This window comes from Moschus berezovskii, chromosome 2, assembly GCF_049115385.1.
Source record: "Moschus berezovskii isolate FMDL1 chromosome 2, NW_MosBer_1.0, whole genome shotgun sequence".
Lineage (NCBI taxonomy): Eukaryota > Metazoa > Chordata > Mammalia > Artiodactyla > Moschidae > Moschus > Moschus berezovskii.
In genome coordinates this window covers 75,000,453-75,023,402 of record NC_142461.1, presented here as the reverse complement: position 1 = coordinate 75,023,402, position 22,950 = coordinate 75,000,453, and the positions used below count along the sequence as shown (strand labels likewise).

Sequence of the window (22,950 nt, the reverse complement as noted above, 5' to 3'; positions counted from 1 at the left end):
GTTTTGGTGTATATATGACATGTGTCTATTTATCCTTAAGGTATTATTTAGAATTTTGACTTATCAAAATAACACCTATACATAGTTAACTGAAAGTGAAAGTGTTAGTTGCTCAGTCATATCTGATTCTTTTCAACTCCCTGGACTGTAGCCCGCCAGGCTTCTCTGTCCATGGGATTTTCCAGGCAAGAATACTAGAGTGGGTTGCCATTTCCTTCTCCAGGGGATCTTCCTGACCCAGGAATTGAACCTGGGTCTCCTGGATTACAGGCAGATTCTTTATTGTCTGAGCCACCAGAGAAGGTTTTTTAACTATGTTTAATACATCGTTAAACAATCAAATATTAATGTCTTTCTTATAAAATACAGTCTTGGGTCCACTTTCCCAGCTCTTGTTGCTGAAAGCAGACTCTTCTACCTTTTAACATGAATCTTCTGATAATCACCCTAAAAGATCCAATAAAAAGATTATAATATTGTTTCTTGATTTTTTAGCTTTAGAGAGTATTTACTGACTTCCCATTATGATCATGGAGAATTTCTTACCCCAACTTCCCTCCTCCATTTTCCTAGTAGAATTATAATTTTCAGTTAAGTTAATGCTTAATACTTACACTAGAAATATAAATATTATTCACTGTTGAGTCAAGTAGTATGCAGTGACTATCTGTCTTTGTATGGATGTTTGTTTTCTTGCAGTTATTTCCTTTGTTTCATTTGTTGTATTTTTTATATATGTACAGCTTGTTTGTTCCTAATGCATTAAGAGATCTGTTGAATGCCTGGCTGGTGATCATTGTTTCAAATTCAAACACATCAAGTAATCCATCCATTCTTTCCTTTTGTTTCATCTGCTATATTTTCTATATACATACAGCTTGTTTGTTCCTAATGCATAACTATATCTGTTGAATGCCAGGTGATCATTGTTTCAAAGTCAAACACATCAAATAATCTGTCCATTTCATTGTATCTGTCCTGGACCTCCCTCCACAGCTCAGCAGCTCTAACCTCCCTCCTCTAGCTCTAATTTGGACAGTTTCTGTCTAGACTGGCTGTCATGCTAGGACTTTCCTTAGCTGTTCTGGTTTGGGGATTGTTTTTGAAAGATTTTGCTAATGTGAATATAACTAAAATAAAGAAACATTAATATTTTAAATAGAATCCTAAATTATTAATACATACTTCCTCTGTGTCCTAGATTCACCAGCATGTGAAGTCACGTAAAATGAGGTCACATTTGCTTTTGATGCCCACATTTCTGTGGCTCAAGTCTTCACAGTTTGAATGCACCTTTGCAATTTTGCAAAGTCCCCTCTGAGTTTTTCTAAGAGTCCATAATAGGGATGTACTTACTAACTAATCTATCCACTGGTTACCACAAGGCATTTTCCATATTCTTCCTCTTCTGCTGTGACCTCCTGGCCAATGTATATTGCCCTGAATTCTGTTTAAAGGTGCTAATGATATTCCTCATAAGATGGTCACATTTTATGTCAAACACATCAAATAATGTTGTGTTAATATTTGCTGAGGGTGTATTTTCCTGAAGTTGCCATTGTCAGGTACCAGGGATACTCTGCTTGATGGGAGGTAGTGAGAATGAGCCTTTCCCCAATTCCACGTCACTTTCCTAGTCCCTGTCCTCTGTTGCCTGAAGTTCAGAGCTCACAGTATCTTTCAGTTTCTTCTTTTTGTAGTTTCCTACTTATACACCTGCCCATAGCCCCTTTGTCAAAACCAGTAATAATCAGAAGTCACAACTAGCTAAGTTTCCATTTCAGCAGGGGCAATGGAAAAGCCAGAAGGCTCAGAAACAGAGCTCAGTCACATAATTTATTCCCAAACCAGAATGTTCAACATTTTTATTCTAGTGAGTTTCTCAAGCCAGAGAAACAGTTAGCTTTAAAGTGAGATGCAGTCTCCATTCTGGAGATAGAACACTACTTGCAGCTTTCAAATAGTGGATCTCTTTCTCTGCTAAACAAGATTGTAGATGACTCGGAATCTACTCTCAATCCAAGTACCACATTGCCAGTCTTCAAATATGTAGATACCATCAACAGGAGAGCTGCTAGCAGACCACAATAGAGGAAGGACTTTCTCTTGTGAGATGTAAAAGCACTACCTTGGTGATCTTTTTGGCCAAACGAGAGAATTGTTTTCAAAACAAAGGCCAGAGAAACATTTCAAATAGTGCCTAAGACGCTTCATCATCTTCCCTTGCCTCCCTGACCAGTGCCATCCCCTCACTTTAATGTTCCAGTTTCCTTCATTTAGCGGATGAGGACAGTTAGAGTTCTGTGCATGAATGCTAAGTCTCTTCAGTCATGTCTGACTCTTTGTGACCCCATGGACTTGTAGCCTGCCAGATCCTTCTGTCCATGGGATTCTCCAGGAAAGAACATTGGAGTGGGTTGCCATGCCCTCCTTCAGGGGATCTTGCCAACCCAGACACTGAACCTACATCTCTTATGTTTCCTGAATTAGCATGAGGATTCTTTACCACCAGCACCACCTGACAGAGTCACACTTTACCTAATTCGTAAGACGTGGAGCCAGGATTTTAATTCAGGTGTATTTGACTTCAAAACTGGTGGCTTTTTCCTGCTTACCTCATCATGATATGTCACTTCCTTAAGATCACTACACAGGTGACCATAGGAAGAGGAACTTATCTGGGGAGCTACCAGTCATGTGGGTTATCTGGGATTTCCCTGGCATACATCCATGATGGTTTCCTGGTGACACATGGTCTGTGTTGAAGGAGATTCTGGATAGGATACCCCGTGTGAGCAAACCTAATTCCATAATTTAATGTCCCTCTTTTTTCTTCTAATGCCTCTTCCCCCATACCCTTTTTATGGAGAGAGACCAGGCAACTGGTTGCTGATCCTGCAATCTACTCCCCGTAAGTTATCTGAATAGCAGTTCTGGCTTACCTTTCCTATGACATCTGTTAACAGCTTGAGGGCCAGAGGATCATGAACCAAGGAGTCTGTATAAAAGGAACCAAGGTATTTCTTTGGGTTGGTTGGATTGTCCTGTGCACACAGATCGGGACGCATGCTGAATCCATGGGAGATCCTTCCAACTGTGAAGGGGAAGGAACCACCTGCAAGTAAAACGCATTCCTGAGAGGCTAGTGTTACTTGAAAAGGATTCTTTTCAATCCTCATGTTGTATGCAAGGAGAAGTTCCTATAGCCCAGCTAGTTAACTACATTTATAGAGGACCTACGGGGTTCCAAATGCTGAGAGATGACCCAGAATAAAGGAGCAGGAATATAGAATGAAGTTAACTCATATAGAAATTCAGATTTAAGGAATGCATCCCAGGGAGATGCATTTTACATCCAAGTGTGTAAAGATATGTGGTCAAGATTTTTAAAATGAAATGTCTTATGATAGAAAAATACAGAGGCAACCTATCAGTTGGGAAATATTTAAATAATGATGGCATATCCATAAAACATATTGCTATACATACAACCATCAAAAATGATGATGATCTGTACTCACTGACATTGAAAGATGTCTCTATATGCTGATGAGAAGGAAAAGCAGGTTAGAGAACAGTATGTACAGTTGGATATTGTGTGTATGTAACCAAGAGTTCCAAACTCATTTACCTATAGGGACCAAGCAGGAAATGTAAAGGAATGAAACAGGCCTATTTCTAAACAATAGTGAATGGTAAAGACTATTGCAAACTGGAGAGCTTATGGTCTAACAAGAGACATTTAAATAAAAACCAAAGCAAAATCGAGTAAACTGTGCCAGCCAAACTAAATTTGTCTGCAAAAGTGGAATTCGGTCCTTGAAACAGCATATATTTTATAACTAGAACAGTGACTAGAAGGACCAAATTGTATCCCTCCAAAATTGTGTCCCTGATCCCCAATGTGACTGTATCTGTAGATAAGGCCTTTACTGAGATAATTAAGGTTAAATGAGGTCATAAGCTTGGACTGGTCCTCGTAAGAAGAGGAAGACACACTTAAACTCTCTCTCTCTCTCTTCCTGTGAACACACACAGAAAAGGACAGGTGAGGACATAGTAAGGCAGCCTTCTGGAATCCAGGAAAAGAGTCTCACCAAAACCCAACCCTGCTGGCACCTTGATCCTGGAAATCCACAACTCTGAGAAGACACATTTCTGTGGTTTAAGCTGCCCAGACTGTGGTCATATTTTGTTCTGGCAGCCCAAGCTGACCAATACAGATAGGGTCTTACCTCCATGTGCAAAGCACACTTTCAGTTTAGGAAACTTCTCAAACACTCCACCCATGATCATGGAACAGATGGCTGCAGTGGTCTCAGCTGGCATTCCTGGAAGAGGAAACAGTCATGATGTATAGGGATTGTCACCACAAGCAAGAAGTTCAGTGATGCTAATGGCAGGGGAATAGCACCTTACTGTAATTGTCAGTGCTGAGAAACACAGTTTCCCTGTGCCCCAGCATGGCTTGGTTTTATGCAGGCTATGACTTTGGCAAGCAGAAACAATGGGACACTCCCTATTTGCCACTTGCAAGTGAAGTCATCTAATGGCTAGAATAGTCAAGGAGCGAGAGGACCTGGCTTTTGCCTTGATTCTTCCAGCTTCCATTTTGGATTCAGGGGGTCAAGCAGAGTACAGTGAGTCTAGGCTGACCCCTTCTTCTTTCACTTTTTTTTTGCTTCTTGGCCTTTGAAACTGATATAATGCCCTTGAGTCTGGAGTTCTTCACCTGTGAAATGGCGACAGTACTGCCCATCTTGCAAGGCTATGAAAGGCCTTGCAAAGATGATATTGGGAAAGTTCTTGGCCAGAACTTCACATTATAGGTACTCAGCAAATGTGAATTGCCTCCCTGTGTTTCCGTTTTCCTCATCTGTAAAATGGGGATCATAATGGTTAGTTCTTGCCAGTTAGTGAGTGCTCAGAAAGTATCAACTAATATTAATATTTCTGCCAAATCTTTGCTGCCCCCTTAGAGCTGAGGTTGAAAGTAACTGGATTAAAATGAATGATTTCAAGTGCTTTGTGCTTCTAAAGAGGCAGCTGGTCCACACCTGATTGTTTCACGTCCATGGAGTCAATCTGGGCAATATTTCCAGATGACTGTTTTTCAGTCTGTGATTAAGAACTCTTTGGGGTGAAGAAGTAAATGACAACCCACTCCAGTGTTCTTGCTTGGAAAATCCCATGGACAGAGGAGCCTGGTTGGCTACAGTCTATGGGGTCATTAGTAAAGAGCATGTTTCATGTTAAAAAAAAAAAAAAGAAGAAGAACTCTCTGGGGGCTCTGTGACTGAGCCCTGGGCCTTCTGGAGAAGCTGACTCTCTGGCTGCTGAATGAGGCTTTACTGGTTGCTCATCCTGCCTTAGGCCTGTCACTGTTCCATGGACAGAGAGGCCTCTGGCTCCCTCAATCCTTAACCACTTAAGAATTCTGGAAGCATGATGTATTCATCTCTATCTGGGAGTAGTTTGTGGTCAGAGTTTCCCTCCAGTGGGAGGATGAGTAGCATCACACGTGGACAGTAACCCCACATACATTGTCCATATAGGAGCCAAAGTGGAATATTTATAATGTGAATTGGGTCACGACCCTTCCCTGCTGGGAATTCTCCAATCTGTTAAAGACTGCATTTACATCCAGAATAAAATACTGAAAGCAGTCTGCTTGTTTATGACCTGTGGACTTGTTTGTCACCTCTGACTTCAGAAGGGCAGATGTTTTGTCTGTGCCTGGTATATCCTTAGTGCCAGCTACAGGGCCTGACATGCTGGAAAGGATCAATATATATTTGTGTTGCAAAATAAGTTATGAGATGATCCTCTGTGTAAATGCTCTCCTTTGTTTTTCCTGTGGGAAGTTGCAATACAGATATGTTTGTGGGACTTGTCAAAGTGTGTTGTGTGAATTGGGAAGAGATTTTCTTTGAAGCTGCAGAGCACTGGGGCTTCTTATGTTATCTCTTCTAACTGCTGCTCAAGAATTTGGTGGGTGATGGGGAGGAAACTGCCTTACTAAATTTGTTGGTCTCTGAAAGCAATAACAGGGGCATAAAATGTCAGGGCAGAAAGAGAATCCAGACCAACTCTTATTCTGAGACTGGTAGGCCTAGTAGAGATCTCGTCTCTTTTTCTTAGTAGAGGTCTTTCCTCTTATCCTCAGGTGGAACCATGGGTGAACAGTACAGGTGGGGAAGAGCGTGTAACAGGGAGCTTGAAAGCCTGGTCCTTCGATGGGGGAAGTTGACCTTCTACTCACAGTTCCAGGGTTCTCATTTGTAAAGGCTGATGCTATCACTGGCTTCTAAAAAATCTATTAGATAGGCATGGCTGCTTTTTTTCAGAGACTTTTTGGGAGTCTGTGTAGTGAGGTAGCTTTGGAGTCAGACAGATTTGCTTTTTCGCTTTTTAACTATGTGACTTGCACAGCTTACCTAACCACTTTGAGACTCAGTTTCTTCATCTTTAAAATAGATATTTTAGGGAATTCTCTGGCGGTTAGGTGGTTAGGATCCTGAGTTTCTTCATAAAAGGAGCATGAGTTTGATCCCTGGTTGGGGAACTAAGATCCCTCAAGCTATGTGGCATGGCAAAAAAAAAAAAGGCTATTATAATGTCAACCTCATAAAGTTTTATGTGAATAAGATTAAAATTAAATGAAGTAACCTAACTAAATCACTCTGCTGTGCACTTGGAACATTATAAATCAACTGTACTTCAATTAAAAAAAATTAAATGAGATAATACATACAGCAATAAGAACTCAATAACTCACAATCCTGTCAATTATTCGTATTTTCTCTCTTTGACATAATAGCATCCATAGATAATTGGAAAACACCAAGGGCTTGACTCTCTTTTCCACATCACAAGCTGACACGAACCTATGAGCCAAGGGAACCAGTATTTGGCCATCCGTCCGTCCATCTGCATGTCCCAAGGGTGCACAAATAGGGAACAGTTCAGCCTTTCAGCCTCCTTCAAAGAAGCAATCAGAGGGTAAGGGGGTTATTGGGATGAGCCAGCAAATATAGGGCACTATTTTAGGGTATTGCTTTTCTCTGGGTCTATATTGATCTGAATAAATAAACTATTTTTGAAGTTTTATTTCTGATTTATAAAACAGAATCATTGAAAAACTAACTAAAAAGAACACTTAGAATTAACAAAGGTGTTGGTTAGAATTAAAAATAGCATTGGCAAAACGTTCAAGGATTGATCTCACACCTCAAATGCCAAGGAAATTTCACCTGCTGGTTCCTGTTTGGTCCACTCTTTCAGAAGGATTGCTCAGATTGTATCATTGGAGTCATAGTTGGAGTGTTCCCTCCTCTGCCCCTCCTGGAAACCCAATGATGTGGAAAGTGAGGAATTGATGGGCTGGGAGCCAGGGGCTCATGACTGTCCTGGAGCAAGTTGGCCTGACCTATATCATCTGGCCTCTCCGAGTCTGACATTAGGTGGGAATTTCTGGGATCCACAGGCACTCACAAAGCCTCAGGACCATAGCTGAGCTGCTGTGAGCGAGATGACTTGAGAAAGGGAAGAACTCTTAGTGCTGCAGCGAAGCAGGTACTGAAAAGAATGTCATGAGCAAAACTGCTCCAGGACCTTTTGGGAACTGGAAATACCATCTGGAGGGCATGACTCTTATTTAACACAACGTTTGATTAGAAAAAGTTCTCTCAACAGGTTTTTAATATTAGTGGCTTGCCATGGTTCAAAACAAATTTCCTTGGAGTATTTCTTTTCCAAATATATTAAGGTGCTGGGATGATTCATCCTACGTCTCCATATAAACATTTGGGCCAACCAGGCTGATGCAATGTGACTCGTGTGCATAAGCATTTTCAAGATGGAGAAATAGTCCTGGGACAACAGGTGATTCTGAAAGTGGCAGGCAAAGTGTAGATTGAAGAAAGGACTTCTAATTCAACAAGTTCTGGGGAGTGGAAGAGATATAAATCTTTTGAAGGGAGAGGAGCTAGTTGGTTTCTACTAGTGGATGCAGGCTGGAGTGTATCAACTTCTTGGGATGGTTTGTGCTTGATAAAGGCACATGATCATGGTATCTTGGTGGGATTTCACTCTTCATGAGGATAAAACTTCATTCTGTGTAACTGTGATGGTTCATTTCTATTCGGTTAAAATTAACACATATTTTTGATCACCTTTGGCATATGAGACATTGTAGAGAATATAAAAATATTACACCTTCAAAATCATGATAACTCCAAATTTATTGAGCACTTACTGTGTGCCAAAAGGATCACAATAAACTGTGGAAAATTCTGAAAGAGATGGGAATACCAGACCACCTGACCTGCCTCTTGAGAAACCTATATGCAGGTCAGGAAGCAACAGTTAGAACTAGACATGGAACAACAGACTGGTTTCAAATAGGAAAAGGAGTACGTCAAGGCTGTATATTGTCACCCTGCTTATTTAACTTATATGCAAAGTACGTCATGAGGAATGCTAGGCTGGAGGAAGCACAAGCTGGAACCAAGATTGCCGGGAGAAATATCAATAACCTGAGATATGCAGATGACACTACCCTTATGGCAGAAAGTGAAGAAGAACTAAAGAGCCTCTTGATGAAAGTGAAAGAGGAGAGTGAAAAAGTTGGCTTAAAGCTCAACATTCAGAAAACGAAGATCATGGCATCTGGTCCCATCACTTCATGGCAAATAGATGGGGAAACAGTGGCTGACTTTATTTCTCTGGGCTCCAAGATCACTGCAGATGGTGATTGTAGCCATGAAATTAAAAGACACTTACTCCTTGGAGGGAAAGTTATGACCAACCTAGATAGCATATTAAAAAGCAGAGACATTACTTTGTCAACAAAGGTCTGTCTAGTTAAGGCTATGGTTTTTCCAGTGGTCATGTATGGATGTGAGAGTTGGACTGTAAAGAAAGCTGAGTGCCGAAGAATTGATGCTTTTGAACTGTTATATATATATAGTATATTTTATATATAATATATATTATATATGGGCTTCCAGGTGGCGCTAGTGGTAAAGAACCTGCCTGACAAGGCAGGAGTCATAAGAGATGCTGGTTTGATCTCTGGGTTGGGAGTATCCCCTGGAGAAGGGAATGGCTGCCCACTCCAGTATTCTTGCCTGGAGAATCCCGTGGACAGAGGAGCCTGGTGGGCTATAGTTGATAGGGTTGCATAGAGTTGGACATGACTGACTAGACTTAGCACACACACATTTATATATGTATTATATATAGCAATTTCACAATTGTTAACTAGCTTAATCCTTTAGGAGATGAGTACTTTTTATTATTCCCATTTTACAGAGAGGGAAACTAAGGCAGATAGAGGCTAAGTAAGTTACTGAGGTCTTCTGGCTAATAAATGGTAGGCAGTTTTCCACTACCACTCCACCTCATACAACAAAGTCATTTTTATACCTGAAAACTGATGTGAGCATGTTGTTGGGTTCCTTCACTGAGAAGAGTGGTCTAGGAGATTAGGGGGACAATCAGGTGCTCTGGAGCTATGGCTGACCTCACAATGACAAAGCCAGTTTGGCTCACAGAAACTCCTATCGTTTGTTTCAGCAAGTTAGTGTGAGGCTGGCAAGTCTTGCTAATCAAACAAATGTGCTGTCAACCCCAGAACATCACAAGTCAAATGGGGCCAGGATGCTTTCTTGAATCCCCACAGAGACTGGCAGACCCCAAAACAGCCTAGTTAGAATGATTAATTGAACTAATCACATAAATGAAAATATCTATTTGGACCCCAACTGGCTGCTGTTGCTTTCTGAGCACCTTAGTAATTCATAAAGCTAAGTCCAATGAATAATAAAATGACTTATAGCTGAAGGCTTGCTCACACTGTGCTGAAACAATTTTATACACAAGTATATAAATCCTCTTTTCAGAGCTCATTAAAGTTTCTAGAAAACATTCGCTGGATCAGTTCAGCCACTGCAGCCAATAATCTTCTGGGAGTTCAATATTTAGAGGAGCATTAACTCTTTCAGGTTATTAGGAGGCAATTTAACAGGCAGTCCCCCAACTGGTGGGCAGTGTCCATAGGCACAGACATGGAAAACATCCTGCATATAGTCAGACCTCAATAAATAATAAATGAAATAAACGATCAGTGATTATAGTACCTGATGGGTCCACCAACATCTACTTAATTCATTGCTGAAGATTTTGCATTTACAATGAAAATAACTGAAAATGATAATATTGTAATTCTAGGAGGGAAGTAAGAATTATGCATCTTGAATTCTGAAATTAAAGAAAGCAGATTTAGGTACAGAAAGAACCTCCCAAAGTAGAGAGGACCATGAGATTGTGGATTCTTTTGCTGGATATTTCAGAAATGGCTGGCACTGTGTTTTTGAAGATATATTTTATTATGCAGTGTTTCAAATATAAAAAGTTATAAACAGTAGTACAATGAACAGCTATACGTTTACTATCTAGTATCATCAAGTATTAACATTGTGATGGTATATTTTTGTTGCATATTTTCATTATACTCCATTTAAAAAATATATGGTTTAAAAAGTATCTTAATTGAGAGTCGGTTAAATAAAACAAGACATATTGCAATACTATGCCATTATTTTAAGTAACACATTGAGAGAATTTTCACTGAGGTTAGAAATTCTCAATTAGACTATAAAATCACGTGTATAATAGAATTCCAATTCCAGTAAAAGATAAAATACGCAAATGTATGCATATAAAAAGATAAATGTACTATTAACCATGGTTAATCATCTTTGGGTTGCAGAATTATGGGTTATTTTTGTTTTCTTATTTATTTAAAATATAGTTGATTCACAATAGTGTGTTAGTTCCAGATGTACAGCATAGTTATTTATTTTTTTTGCAGATTATTTTCCATTATGGGTTATTACAAGGTATTGGGTTTAATTCCCTGTGCTGTACAGTAAATCCTTGTTGCTTTTTTAAAATTTTATGTATAGTTATTTTTCTCCTTATACTTTTCTATATTTTCCACAATTGGATTACTTCATAATTTTGAAAAATGATAAGAATTTTTTCCAAAGCAAAAGTAAATACTTTGGGGCCTGTCTTTAACCTGATCCTTTTGCACAGTGACTGTGATGTGGGTAATAATTTGGCTTCCAAATGAAACCTCTTTATTTAAATTAAAAAAAAATTATTTTATATTGGAGCATAGTTGATTAACTATGTTGTGTTTCAAGTGTATAGCAAAGTGATTTGTTTACACATATACATGTATCTATTCTTTTTCAAATTCTTTCCCCATTTAGGTTATTACAGAATATTGAGCAGAGTTCCCTGTGCTTTATAGTAGGTCCTTGTTGGTTATCTAATTTATTCCAAATTAAACTTTAAAAGGAGAGCAAGAGGGCTCAAAAGAAGAGAGGTTTCACTGAGTTAACTTAAGGCTGACCTGGGAAGCATTTTCACTTGTTCCTTTTCTAGTAGGATGGCCCTTCCTGTGGGGAGCTCTTTCCACATTCCCCCTGCATCCAGCATGTATCAGGCATTTCTCCATCCCATGAACACCCAGCACAGTGCCTGCTCCACGTTGGCTGAGTGGGCACCTCATACTCACAGCGTACACTGGGAAGAGTTCCTGGGCGTTCAGGTCCCACTCGTTGATGTGGGAGCCGATCTGAACCCCGGGAAAGCCCAGCTTCTTCACACAGCGCTCCATCTCCTTAACCGCCAGCTCAGGGGCCTGCATGGGCAACGTCCCCAGACCAACAAACCTCCTGGGGTGGCTCGCAATGGTGGCAGCTAGGTCGTTGTTCAGAAGCTGGCACAGGTCTAAAGTGTCCTGAGGTTTAGCCTGGTGGAGACAGGCAAGGGAAAGCACATGGTTCAAAACCTACTTTAGATATTTACTCTGCTCAGCAACTCCTCTGGGCTCAGTCATTTGTCCCTCCCAGTGGCTTTACACCTCATAAACCTGAAGCACAGTTTGAGATAGGCACTTGGCCACAGAAGACCCAGAAGCCAGTCATTACCAAGGTAAAGAAAACTGCTAGCATATTGCTGATTAATTAGAAAACTGATGTAATCAAGGCCTGGAATCCTACTCTAGACATAGAATGAGGGCAGACCATCCACCCACCCAGATAGGAGCCTGCAGGGCTCCCCCCTACCCATACCAAGAACTGAGCCGGATATCAGGGCACCTCCTTATCACACCTCCTTGGGGATGTCAGGCTTCTCATGAACCTCTCCTATCCCTTTCTCCTTGTCCTTCCTGTTGGCGGTGACACTCAAAAGAGTTAGCAAGATGCTGATGCAGGCAAAGTTTGCTTTCTGTTCTCCTAACTCTCCCTCCTTCCTTTCTTTCTTTTCAACATCATCCCACCCCACTGCTAAGAATTTGGTACTCTCCAGAAATGCCAGTTGTCCAGTTAGAATAGCACCCAATCAGGTAAATTCAGTATCTTGAGGTCTTAGGGTATTTTTATTTTAAGTGGTGAATTTCATCATAGGAACAGATAAGTATTGAATCACTAATACTGGAATTATGAGCATAGGTGGAGGAGGTGAGAACAGGTGCTATTTCCAATGCTCCTTAAATCACCACATGCTTGAATATTTATTTGGTTGAGTGGGTACTTAGTGTACCTCCAACTACTTACAAAAGTGTCGTTTTGCAGGCTTGCCATCATGCCTGAAACTTTTAGCACTCAAGATTTAATCACTTGGGGAAAGACATTTAACTCAAGGAATCCTGTTTCGAATTGTATGTATTTTCATGGGAGAGGCAACATATTAGGCCATCATCATCACTCCTATCACCTCAAAATCTTTACCACTTTAGAATAAACTGGCTTGTCAGTTACTGACCCTTGCTTGGCAGGAATGAGTCAATAGGTCGTTCTGATGGAGATTAAGATTGAGTCTAAAATTGTGCTATCTAGTGGAAATACAATTCAAGTTACATAGTAACATGCAGCTATTGGCTACCATACTGGACTATGGAGTTCTAGAGCAAAGACATGACTAGGAAGATAGGCCTGGGAGAGAACAGTGCAAGTGTGAGGGGCCCTGCTGATCTCTAAAGGAGAGTTGGGTGGGCAATGTCAAGACTCGAGGCATCTGTCTGCTTGCTAGGGAACTGGATGTGAGCCTTTGCTCACCAAGGAGTTGGATTGAGATTTCACACTCACCCAGTAGCTAAACATGACGGGAACCGTGGAAAGGGCTTGCACAGTCACTCCTAGACACAGACACAAAGGCAAAGTCAGTAAGAAGAATGACCCGGGCACCCCTGCATTTCCCAGGGCCTTGGAGCCTAGCAAGTCTCCATCCCACCTTCCTTCTGCTCTCCCCTCCCTCACTGTGTCTTCCCTGTCTCCTTCTCTCAGGGCCTCTGACCTAGGCTTCCCTCATCCCTCAGCCTCAGTCCTAAGAGGAGGAGGAAAGGCTAAGCAAAAATGAGATCATTGAAGAAAAACTAAAATGCCTGTTTTTCAAAGGTTATTTCAACAACTGTGAAGTTGTATTTAAGTGAGGTGTTTCCCCATCAGTTTTTTTTAAGGTGTTTCATATTAGGTCATGCATGACAGAGTATATTTCTCAGTCACCTTCCTGGCCCTGTAATTCATCTCCTAAGTGAGTCTGGGTAGAGTCCCACTGTCTGGAATGCCCAGAATGAGGCCCTCAGTGTGGTTCCAGATTCCAGCATCCAGGATGCCTAAACTCTCTGATAGTCACACTCCGGGAGCTGGGGTATTGGAAGAGATGTTGCCAAACCAAGGATGGGACCTCTTTCCCTCATACCCACATCCAACCCAATGGCAAGTCCTGTTTGCTCTACTCCAGTTCCTTTTATGCACTCACCTCTCCCCATCTCTTGCCACTGCCTGGTCCAAGCCACCAGCATTTCCTATGGGGACTGCTGCAGAAGCCTCCAAGCTGGTCTCCTACCATCACTCTTGTCCTCTTACAGTTTGTTCTCCACTTGGAAGCCAGAGTAAGTGTTAAAACTTAGATCAAGTCACTCTATTATTCAAAACTTCCAAGTACTTTTAGAGTAAAATCACACTTAGAGTAAAATCCAGACTTGAACATGGTATAAGGCTCCACACAGTCTCTCCTGATCACATTGACCTTCATTTGCCTCCTGCCTGTTCTTTGGAGCTCTTTCCTGCCCCAGGGCCTTTGCATGGCTATTCCATCTGCCTGGAATGCTCTTCTTTTGGTTCATCACAGGATGTGCTCCTTTTCACCCCCAGATCTTTGTTCAAACATCAGATCCTTGGAGAGGCTTTCCCTAACTCCATGCATTCTCTATCCCACTGTTCTGTTCTTTTAATGTTCTGCTACTTGTTACAGTCTGTCATGACTGTAGTTAGTTGTTTATTCTGTGCATTCCTTACTTGATCATAAACACTACATGAGCCTGCTTGTCTACGTCCCATCCCTAGTGTCCAGAATAGTGCCTGGCGTGTTGAACATACCCGTATATGAAAAAATAAATCATTGTTTACTGAGGACTCGACCCTACAGCTTTTGATAACAGAGCATCGTTAAACATTGCCACAGATAGGATTTGTGTCCATTGATTAGTTTGCAACAGACAAGTCCCTTTCAACTGTAAAATCTTCACATTTTACACAAATGCTTTTGCTTACATTATTCCGTTTAATTTCTCCACTTTATAGATTGGATCTAAGGTCACATGGCCTGCCAGTGGTGGGATGAGGCTCCTGTCCAGCTTGGTCCTTCCCTACACCCCAGTAGCCATCACTTGTCACTGTATTTCATATTAACATAGTAAATTGCATTATTTGTGTGCTGGTTTATTTGGATAACTATTCTTTAGTCTCTGGGAATTGAGAGGGGAAAAAACAAGTCTAATCCAATTAGAACTGATATTTAAAAAACAAACAATCAGGTGTTTAAAAGTTTGGCATAGCACAGCATTCCCCAGATTTACCACTTTACCTTGAGTAAAGTGGACAGAGGCCAGGGGTGGAGAGAAGTGACATCATAAAAACGAATTCAGAGGCCTTCCTTTAGAAACTCTGACTTAATGGACGGGGCCTGAAAAAAATTACTAGTAAGCACCTCAAGCAATTCTTATCCTGAGGGAGGCTTGGGAAAAGCTCTCTTGGAAGAGTGATGGAATGAGAGAGACAGTCCCAAGTACAGTCCCAGCTCTACCATTTACTGCTGTGTGTTCCCAAGCAAATCGTTTAAACTCTTTGCATCCCTCAGGTAGGAATAGGTACAATAATGCCTGCCACATATTGTGATGAAGCAACCCAGGAGCTACCAATTACATTTGTCTCCCTGTGAAAATGGCATGGTATGCTGAGATCTTCTGTGTTGTGCCTTTATCATTTTATTTTCTTACCTTGGCAGAGGCAGAAGGATACACTGTTGAGCCCTTGTGGCCAGACTGCCTGGGTTCAAATCCCTGTTTTGCCCCCTATAAGTTATGTAATCTTGGACAGATTGCTTAACCTCTGTCCATAAGTTTCTTCATCTGTAAAATGGGTATAATAATAGTTGCTACCTCCTATAGTTGTTATAGAAATTGACTTAATACATGTTGGGTGTTGAGAACAATGTCTGGAAACAAAATAAATGCTCAGCAAGGGTTAGCCATGACTGTTCTCTTAAGGATAGCCATGGAATGAAACACACAACCAAAACCAAAGGGGACATTCTTTATCTAAACTGCAGTCTTGAACAGTGGTTCTGACACTAGTCATTTCCACTAGTTTTCCCCTTGAGAGCTGGGGGCTCTGGTTCAGCTTGGGCTCTGTGATCAGTCTGGGAAGCCAGTTCTCTCTCCAATGCCCCTCCCATCCCTGTTCAAGAACAGGGACATATGTACCATTTTATCTGAATGGCCTATAGAGGTGCTTCAGGCTTCCCACAAAGTTCAATGTCAATGCAATTTAGACATACTTTTAATTATTTTAAAAAATCTATAAAGCAATATCTGGCCTAGAGTGCGTGCATGGGTGTGTGCATGCTAAGTTGCTTTAGTTGTGTCCCACTCTTTGCAACCCAATGAACTGTAGCCTGCCAAGCTACCCTGTCCATGAGATTCTCCAGACAAGGATACTGGAGTGGGTTGCCATGCCTTCCTCCAGGGGATCTTCCCAACCCAGGGATCTCTTATGTCTCCTTCAATGGCAGATGGGTCCTTTACCACTAGCGCCACCGGGGAAGCCCATCTAGCTTAGAGTTGCCAGAGACTGCCTGCTCATTTTGGGGCTGATAGTTCAACTCAATTTGTGCCGACCTTAGAATAAAATGTCTCCTACTATCTCTGTGTATGTATTTGAACTTCTCACGCATTTGTCTTTGGTTATAAAGGTGGTAGATACAAACTCTTTTGTTTGTGTGTATGAACTGTTTGTTTTCTGGATTAAATATAGACCACTGATGTTAACATTTAGACCTGACAGTGTTATTGTGGGGGTTTCTCATCACAGCCCTTGGGCATGGCCCATGGGTGTCCAGAAGGCTGGGTGCCCTTGTTGGAGAATGTTCTCCTTGGTGGAGAGCCAGCTGGCTGAGTTAGAAACTCTGACTCAGTGGATGGGCCTGAAAAAAATTCCTAGTAAGCACCCCAGGCAATTCTTTACCTCAGCCAGCCAGGTAATAACAAGTGAAAGCACAATGTGGCTGTCAAACCATATTTTAAAAATTAAATTTTATTTATTTTTCATCCCCACCCATCATATCATATTTTAGATAGGCTTTCACAATTCTTTAAAATTGGGGGGACTTGTTTGATTTTTAAATATAGGAAGAGGAATACAAGCAGTTATTAGAAATTGTTATTGATTTAGCTAGGAAACAAAAATTTCTTAACTCTCCACTTTCAAATGTCTGGATTGGTTTTATTGGAGAGTATAATCGGAGTATATGATTACTTTTTTGTAACTGCTCCTTCTTCCACCCCATGTGTGTCCGTGGGGATGTTCTGTGTACTGTGCTGAAGCAAACTTTCAGAAACAGTTGGATCCTGACTCTAACTAAGAAAGCAGTTGGCATCTTTAATCTGTGAATTCTAATATTTACTTTGTTTGTTTGGCCATGCCGTATCATGTGGGATCTTAATTCCCTGACCAGGAATGGAACCCAGGACCCCTGCACTGGAAACCCAGAGTCCTGACCACTGGCTCACCAGGGAAATCCCTAATTCTTACTGTTTTAATTGGCTCTATAAGTAAATACTATGCATTTGAATTTAAAATTTTTAAAAGAATAAAGTACTGATTTTATCTTTTTGATAATACAGCATGTGTGCGTGTGTGCTACATTGCTCCAGTCATGCCTGACTCTGTGACCGTGTGGATGGTAGCCCTCCAGGCTCCTCTGTCCGTGGGATTTTCCAGGCAAGAATACTGTAATGGGTTGCCATGCCTGCCTCCAGGGGGCCTTCCTGACCCAGGGATTGAACCTGAGTCTCTTACATCTCCTGTATTGTGCAAGAGGGTTCTTTACCACTAGTGCCACCTAGAAAGCCCCAATAACACAGCATTCTACCTTAAAACAAGTGTACCTAATTTGGGGGTTTCCCTGGTGGCTCAGAGGGTAAAGAATCTGCCTGCAATGCAGGAGACCTGGGTTCAGTGCCTGGGTTGGGAAGATTCCTCTGGAGAAGGAAATGGCTACCTCCTCCAATATTCTTGCCTGGGAAATCCCATGGACAGGGGAGCTTGGCGGGCTACAGTCCATGGGGTCTCAAAGAGTCAAACACAACTGAACACACACATACCTAAATTTTAAATCCACACTCTAAAAACATATAGTGGAGGGTGCCATCCCTCCCCCAGTAAAGCTGGAACAGTGGAGAAAATGGGATCAGAGGTTGCCATCACATAAATCATGTAATATAATCAAAGGGCAGACTTGCCCTCTAACATCAGATGAAAACATTGATACCTTTTCTCATTGTAAATACCTGTTTGGTCCATTTCTCTAAGACGAGCTTCTGGATTCCAGCAGTTCTCTTGGACCACTCTGAAGATCTTCCCATCTTTTAGCATCTTTGCTTCTCCCTAGGACAGAAAACTCACATCAGCAAAAGGTGACCTAAGCTTACTTAGCTGGAGAAGGGAACGGTAGTCCACTCCAGTGTTCTTACCTGGAGAATCCCATGGACAGAGAAGCGTGGTGGGCTGCAGTCCATGGGGTTGCAGAGTCAGACATAACTTAGTGACTAACACACACACACACACAAGCTTACTTAGATTAATTCTTCCTTGTATGCTTTGGAATGTGGTTCTCCTCTAATCTTTCTAGGCATTTTTCCTTAATCCTTGAAGAAGTACAAATCTGTTTGTTTAACAGAACTCAACTTGTTTCCCCCCTGCCTTAATATTGACTTGGATTTGAAGGGGTGTGCTCTGTGGGTGTCAGAGGCTGGGTACAGAGAGAACCAGGTCATGGTCATGACCTTTCGGGACTATACAACTGAGGATTGTGTAGGTTACCTTGCCATTCTGAACTTCTGGCTCCAAAAGCTGAAAGGATGGCCCAGGATCTGGAAAACTCTAGATTTTTAACATTTTAGAACTGGTAAGGACCTCTGGCCATGTTGTCCAGCCCTGTTTGTTTCTTTAAATTATTTATTCACTTATTTATTTTTGGCCATGTTGGGTCTTTGTTGCTGCACTCAGGTTTTCTCTAGTTGCGGTGAGTGGGAGTTACTCTTCTTATTGCAGTGGCCTCTCTTGTTGCAGAGCATGGGCTCTAGGTGTGCAGGCTCAGTAGTTGTGGCACATGGGCTTAGTCGCTCCATGGCTTGTAGGATTTTCCAGACCAGGGATTGAACCCATGTCCGCTGCATTGGCAGGTAGATTCTTAACCACTGGACCACCAGGGAAGCCCCAACTTCTTGTTTTATAAAGAAACAACAGATGGATAGTGAAAGGAAATAATTTGTCTGGCAGAGCAGGGTCCGCTGCTGTCAGCACCTGCAGGGGGAGGCAGGCCATGCAGTGACTCAGTCTAGAAGTGCATGTGAAGTTTGGTGCTGAGCTGCTGCTTCTCCCAGGCATCGTGCCTGCCTTGTACACTACCTTTTAATACTCAGGAAAGGGGGGCCAAACTAATGGCTTCTCAAAGCATGGCTGCTGCTGCTAAGTCACTTCAGTCGTGTCCAACTCTGTGTGACCCCATAGGCGGAAGCCCACCAGGCTCCCCCTTCCCTGGGATTCTCCAGGCAAGAACACTGGAGTGGGTTGCCATTTCCTTCTCCAATGTGTGAAAGTGAAAAGTGAAAGTGAAGTCGCTCAGTCTTGTCCGACTAGTAGCGACCCCATGGACTGTAGTCCACCAGGCTCCTCTGTCCATGGCATTTTCTAGGCAAGAGTACTTGAGTGGCAGTAGGCTCTAAATTGAGCTTCAGGTTGCTAATCCCTAAAGAAAGGGAAAAGTTCTGATCAGGTCGCTAAAATCAGACTGCTCAGGTTCAAATCATTATTCTGCAACTTATTGTGTAGCCATAAGCAAGTTAAACATCTCTGAACCTCAGTTTGGTCTTTTTTGTTTTGTTTTGTTTGTTTGCTCTTTTTTTCATTATAAAACATGTTAATTTAGCACCTACTTTACTTTCTCTGACTGATGTAAAAACTTTAAGGATATACAGTTGGAAAAAGAAAGGATATACAGTTGAGGGAAAAAGACAAGTTAATAATCTACCACTAAAATTTAGGTCATAAGCATGGAGATTAGAAAGATTGAGAGAAGGAAGAAATTAAGGCACAGATTCCCATCCATGGAAACGAAGAACAGAGTACTTGAGTTGATTGGGCAGAGGTTCCATAAGCCTACTATTTTTGTAGATATTAGTAGTTTATTATTTTAAAATGTGTTTTATTGGAATATAGTTGATTTACAGTGTTTATTAATTTCTACTATACAGCAAAGCTATTCAGTTATCCTTCCCAAGATGGTATAATGTGCCGCCAAGATCTCCCTCAAAGAGGAGTTGGGAGTTCCCTGGTGGTCCAGTGGCTAGGACTCTGTGTTTTCACTGCGGGGGTCTGGGTTCAATCCCTGGTTAGGGAACTAAGATCCCTCATGTTGTGCAACATGGCCCAAAAAAAAACAACAGCATTTCTTCTCCTAGCTTCTGAGAATTGCCAGGGAGTATTGCTGGCAGACAGTTCTCAGTTGTCAGTCCCTATGGCGAAAACAGGAAGATTGACTTGGGTGAAGAGAACCACTTCCCTCAAAGTCCTGCCTCATTTCCAGGGAAGCCCATTTCCAATGACTGATTACTGGGAAGCAAAAGGTCCCTCTTCTTTGCCCCCCGCCCCCAACTTGGCACCCCTGTGGAGGTTAGCTCTGCTGCTGCTGCTAAGTCACTTCAGTTGTGTCCAACTCTGTGTGACCCCATAGGCGGAAGCCCACCAGGCTCCCCCTTCCCTGGGATTCTCCAGGCAAGAACACTGGAGTGGGTTGCCATTTCCTTCTCCAATGTGTGAAAGTGAAAAGTGAAAGTGAAATCGCTCAGTCGTGTCTGACCCTTAGCGACCCCATGGACTGCAGCCTACCAGGCTCCTCCATCCATGGGATTTTCTAGGCAAGAGTACTGGAGTGGCTTGCCATTGCCTTCTCCAGGAGGTTAGCTCTAGAGCTTTATATTAGACCTCTGTTGAGAACATCACCGCTCAACATTGCCCTGTTTTATCCTACTTCCTCCTTTCCCCTTCCACTGATGTCCATTCTGAGAGCACTTCCTATTAAACCTTCTGCATGCTCATCTCCATCCCAGAGTCTGAGTCCCAAGGAACCTTGGAACCTCACCTGTGACGCTTCTGATTCTTAAGTTCTAGTTTTAATACTGTCTACAAATGAGTCCAAAATAGCTGATATTTCAAATGTCTGGTATTGTGTATCACTAAAAGGTGCATTTTATAGAATGACCATGTTATCTAGCACTCCCACTCCTGGGCACATATCCAGACAAAACTTCAATTCAAAAAATACAAGCACCCCTATGTTCATAGCAGCACTATCCACAATAACCAAGACATGGAAACAGCCTAAATGTTCATTGACAGATGAATGGATAAAGAAGATGTAGTACAATGAAGTACTACTCTGTCATAAAAAGAATGAGATAATGCCATTTGCAGCAGCATGCATTCGACTAGAGATTATCATACTAGGTAAAGTAAGAAAGAGAGAGAGAAATACCATATAATATCATTTATATGTGGAATCTAAAATTTGGCACAAACGAACCTACCTATGAAACAGAAACAGACTAAAAGACATAGAGATCAGACTTGTGGTTACCAAGGGGAAGGACAATGGAGGAGGGATGGCCTGGGAGTTTGGGTTTAGTAGATGCAAGCTATTACATATAGAATCAGTGGACAAGAAGGAAAATAATAGCACAGGGATAAAAGAAAAACTATGTATTTTAAAATTCAGTATTTTATCAACAGATTTCCATTCTCTTCCCCCTTCCCCAGGTCCCCACTCAAGCTCTACCTTTAGACCATGCAAGCTGCTAGACTGGTTGGGCTTGAGGTGCAGAGCTGGCAGAAATGACCCAGACACTGTCACCAGGAAGCAGCCTCTGTAATCACTGCAGCTGTCACTTTAAAGTTTCTGAAGGACAGCTCCATGGGAAGCTCTGTTACAACCACTTCCAGCTGTGGTGGAACCACTACTGCTCATCTCTTGCTCAGATCTGCTTGTCCTCCGGGCTCTATTGCTTTTCTCCTTGATGTCAGCATTATCTTTCTCACCCCTCTGAGACTACATCATGTTTTCACTTCCCTCTGCTTGACATGTCACCATCCCATCCATTTCCCAATATGTCTCCAAAATAGACCCTGCAGTGATCCACATTCCTCCATCTCCACTGCTCCAGCCTTGGTCCAAGCCCTATCTTCTCTCATCTGAATGATGCTGCAGCCTCAAGCCTGATCTCTTTCTGCTTTCACTCTTGTTCCTCTCTAACCCAGTCTCCACAAAGCAGCAGAGTAAACTCTTAAAACCCTAAATCAGATCTTGCTAGTTCCCAAAGGAAACTCTTGAATGGATTTCTATTGTCCTGAAGATAAAATGCAAACCCCTTAACCTGACCTAAGGGGCTTCATCATCTAACCCCTGCTTGTCCCCACAACTTAAGCATGTGTCTACACTTTTATAAATGGGCTCTTTGTTAACTCTGTTCAAAATATCCTAAGTATTTTGTTTGTTTTCTATTTGGAACCTGATTGACTTAGCTAAAAAATATGTATATAAACATATTAAATAATCCTACATCCGTTTATATAGGTGCATGTATATATAAGTAAAATCATAGGAAAATGTCTGGAAAGATACCCACAAAACTGTTAATAGGAATTATTTTTGAGGATGGGGAATGCTTATCCAATGAAACTGTAGCTTTATCTTCGACAGCTTAAATTCAAAAAGGAGAATTTACTGAGATTCTACTTATGTAATGGAAAATTAACCTTAAAAATAAAAACATGAAATGACATTGGGCAAAATGAATGGCTTTCAGTCGATTTTGGCTGAGAATCCCAGATTATAAGGAATATATTTTCCATTGTGACCCAGTACATCTGCATATATCTATTTATAAAGATACAAACTTGAGACAAAAGTTTCATGAAACAGCACTTACCCTCTCCGTGAACAATACATTCTGCTATTTTCTTTTGTAATGTAATTTTTTTTAAAGCTGTCCTAACCCACTGAATTGATATTATTACTCATTGTTGGGCTGCAACCCATTAAACACTGGACTAAATGATCCCTAGGCCTATAGTCCTATGGTTTTTTATCTTCATGAAAGTTGCCCTCTGTCTTGCCCTTCCCACCCCCTGAATACCCTCAGTCTTTTGCTCAGCATCATATTGTCACTGTCTATATGTTCTTTATTCATTTGAGTGTCTTCTTGGCTCCCCAGAGAGAGGGAAATCATTTTGAGAGCAGGAACCTGATGATTGA

The 22,950-nt window shown here is 41.6% G+C and overlaps 1 protein-coding gene across 1 annotated transcript in view; it reads right to left on the bottom strand.

The window, feature by feature from the left end:
- ACMSD (aminocarboxymuconate semialdehyde decarboxylase) overlaps nucleotides 1–22,950 on the bottom strand; it is a 61,696-nt gene that overhangs the window by 28,014 nt on the left and 10,732 nt on the right. Inside the window, exons 3-8 of the mRNA XM_055398145.2 lie at nucleotides 17,930–18,026; nucleotides 13,167–13,216; nucleotides 11,591–11,827; nucleotides 6,888–6,981; nucleotides 4,236–4,331; nucleotides 2,943–3,115 (exon numbers count right to left, since the gene is read on the bottom strand). Of these exons, the coding sequence (XP_055254120.1) occupies nucleotides 2,943–3,115; nucleotides 4,236–4,331; nucleotides 6,888–6,981; nucleotides 11,591–11,827; nucleotides 13,167–13,216; nucleotides 17,930–18,026 (747 nt within the window). The remainder of the gene's footprint in view (nucleotides 1–2,942; nucleotides 3,116–4,235; nucleotides 4,332–6,887; nucleotides 6,982–11,590; nucleotides 11,828–13,166; nucleotides 13,217–17,929; nucleotides 18,027–22,950) is intronic.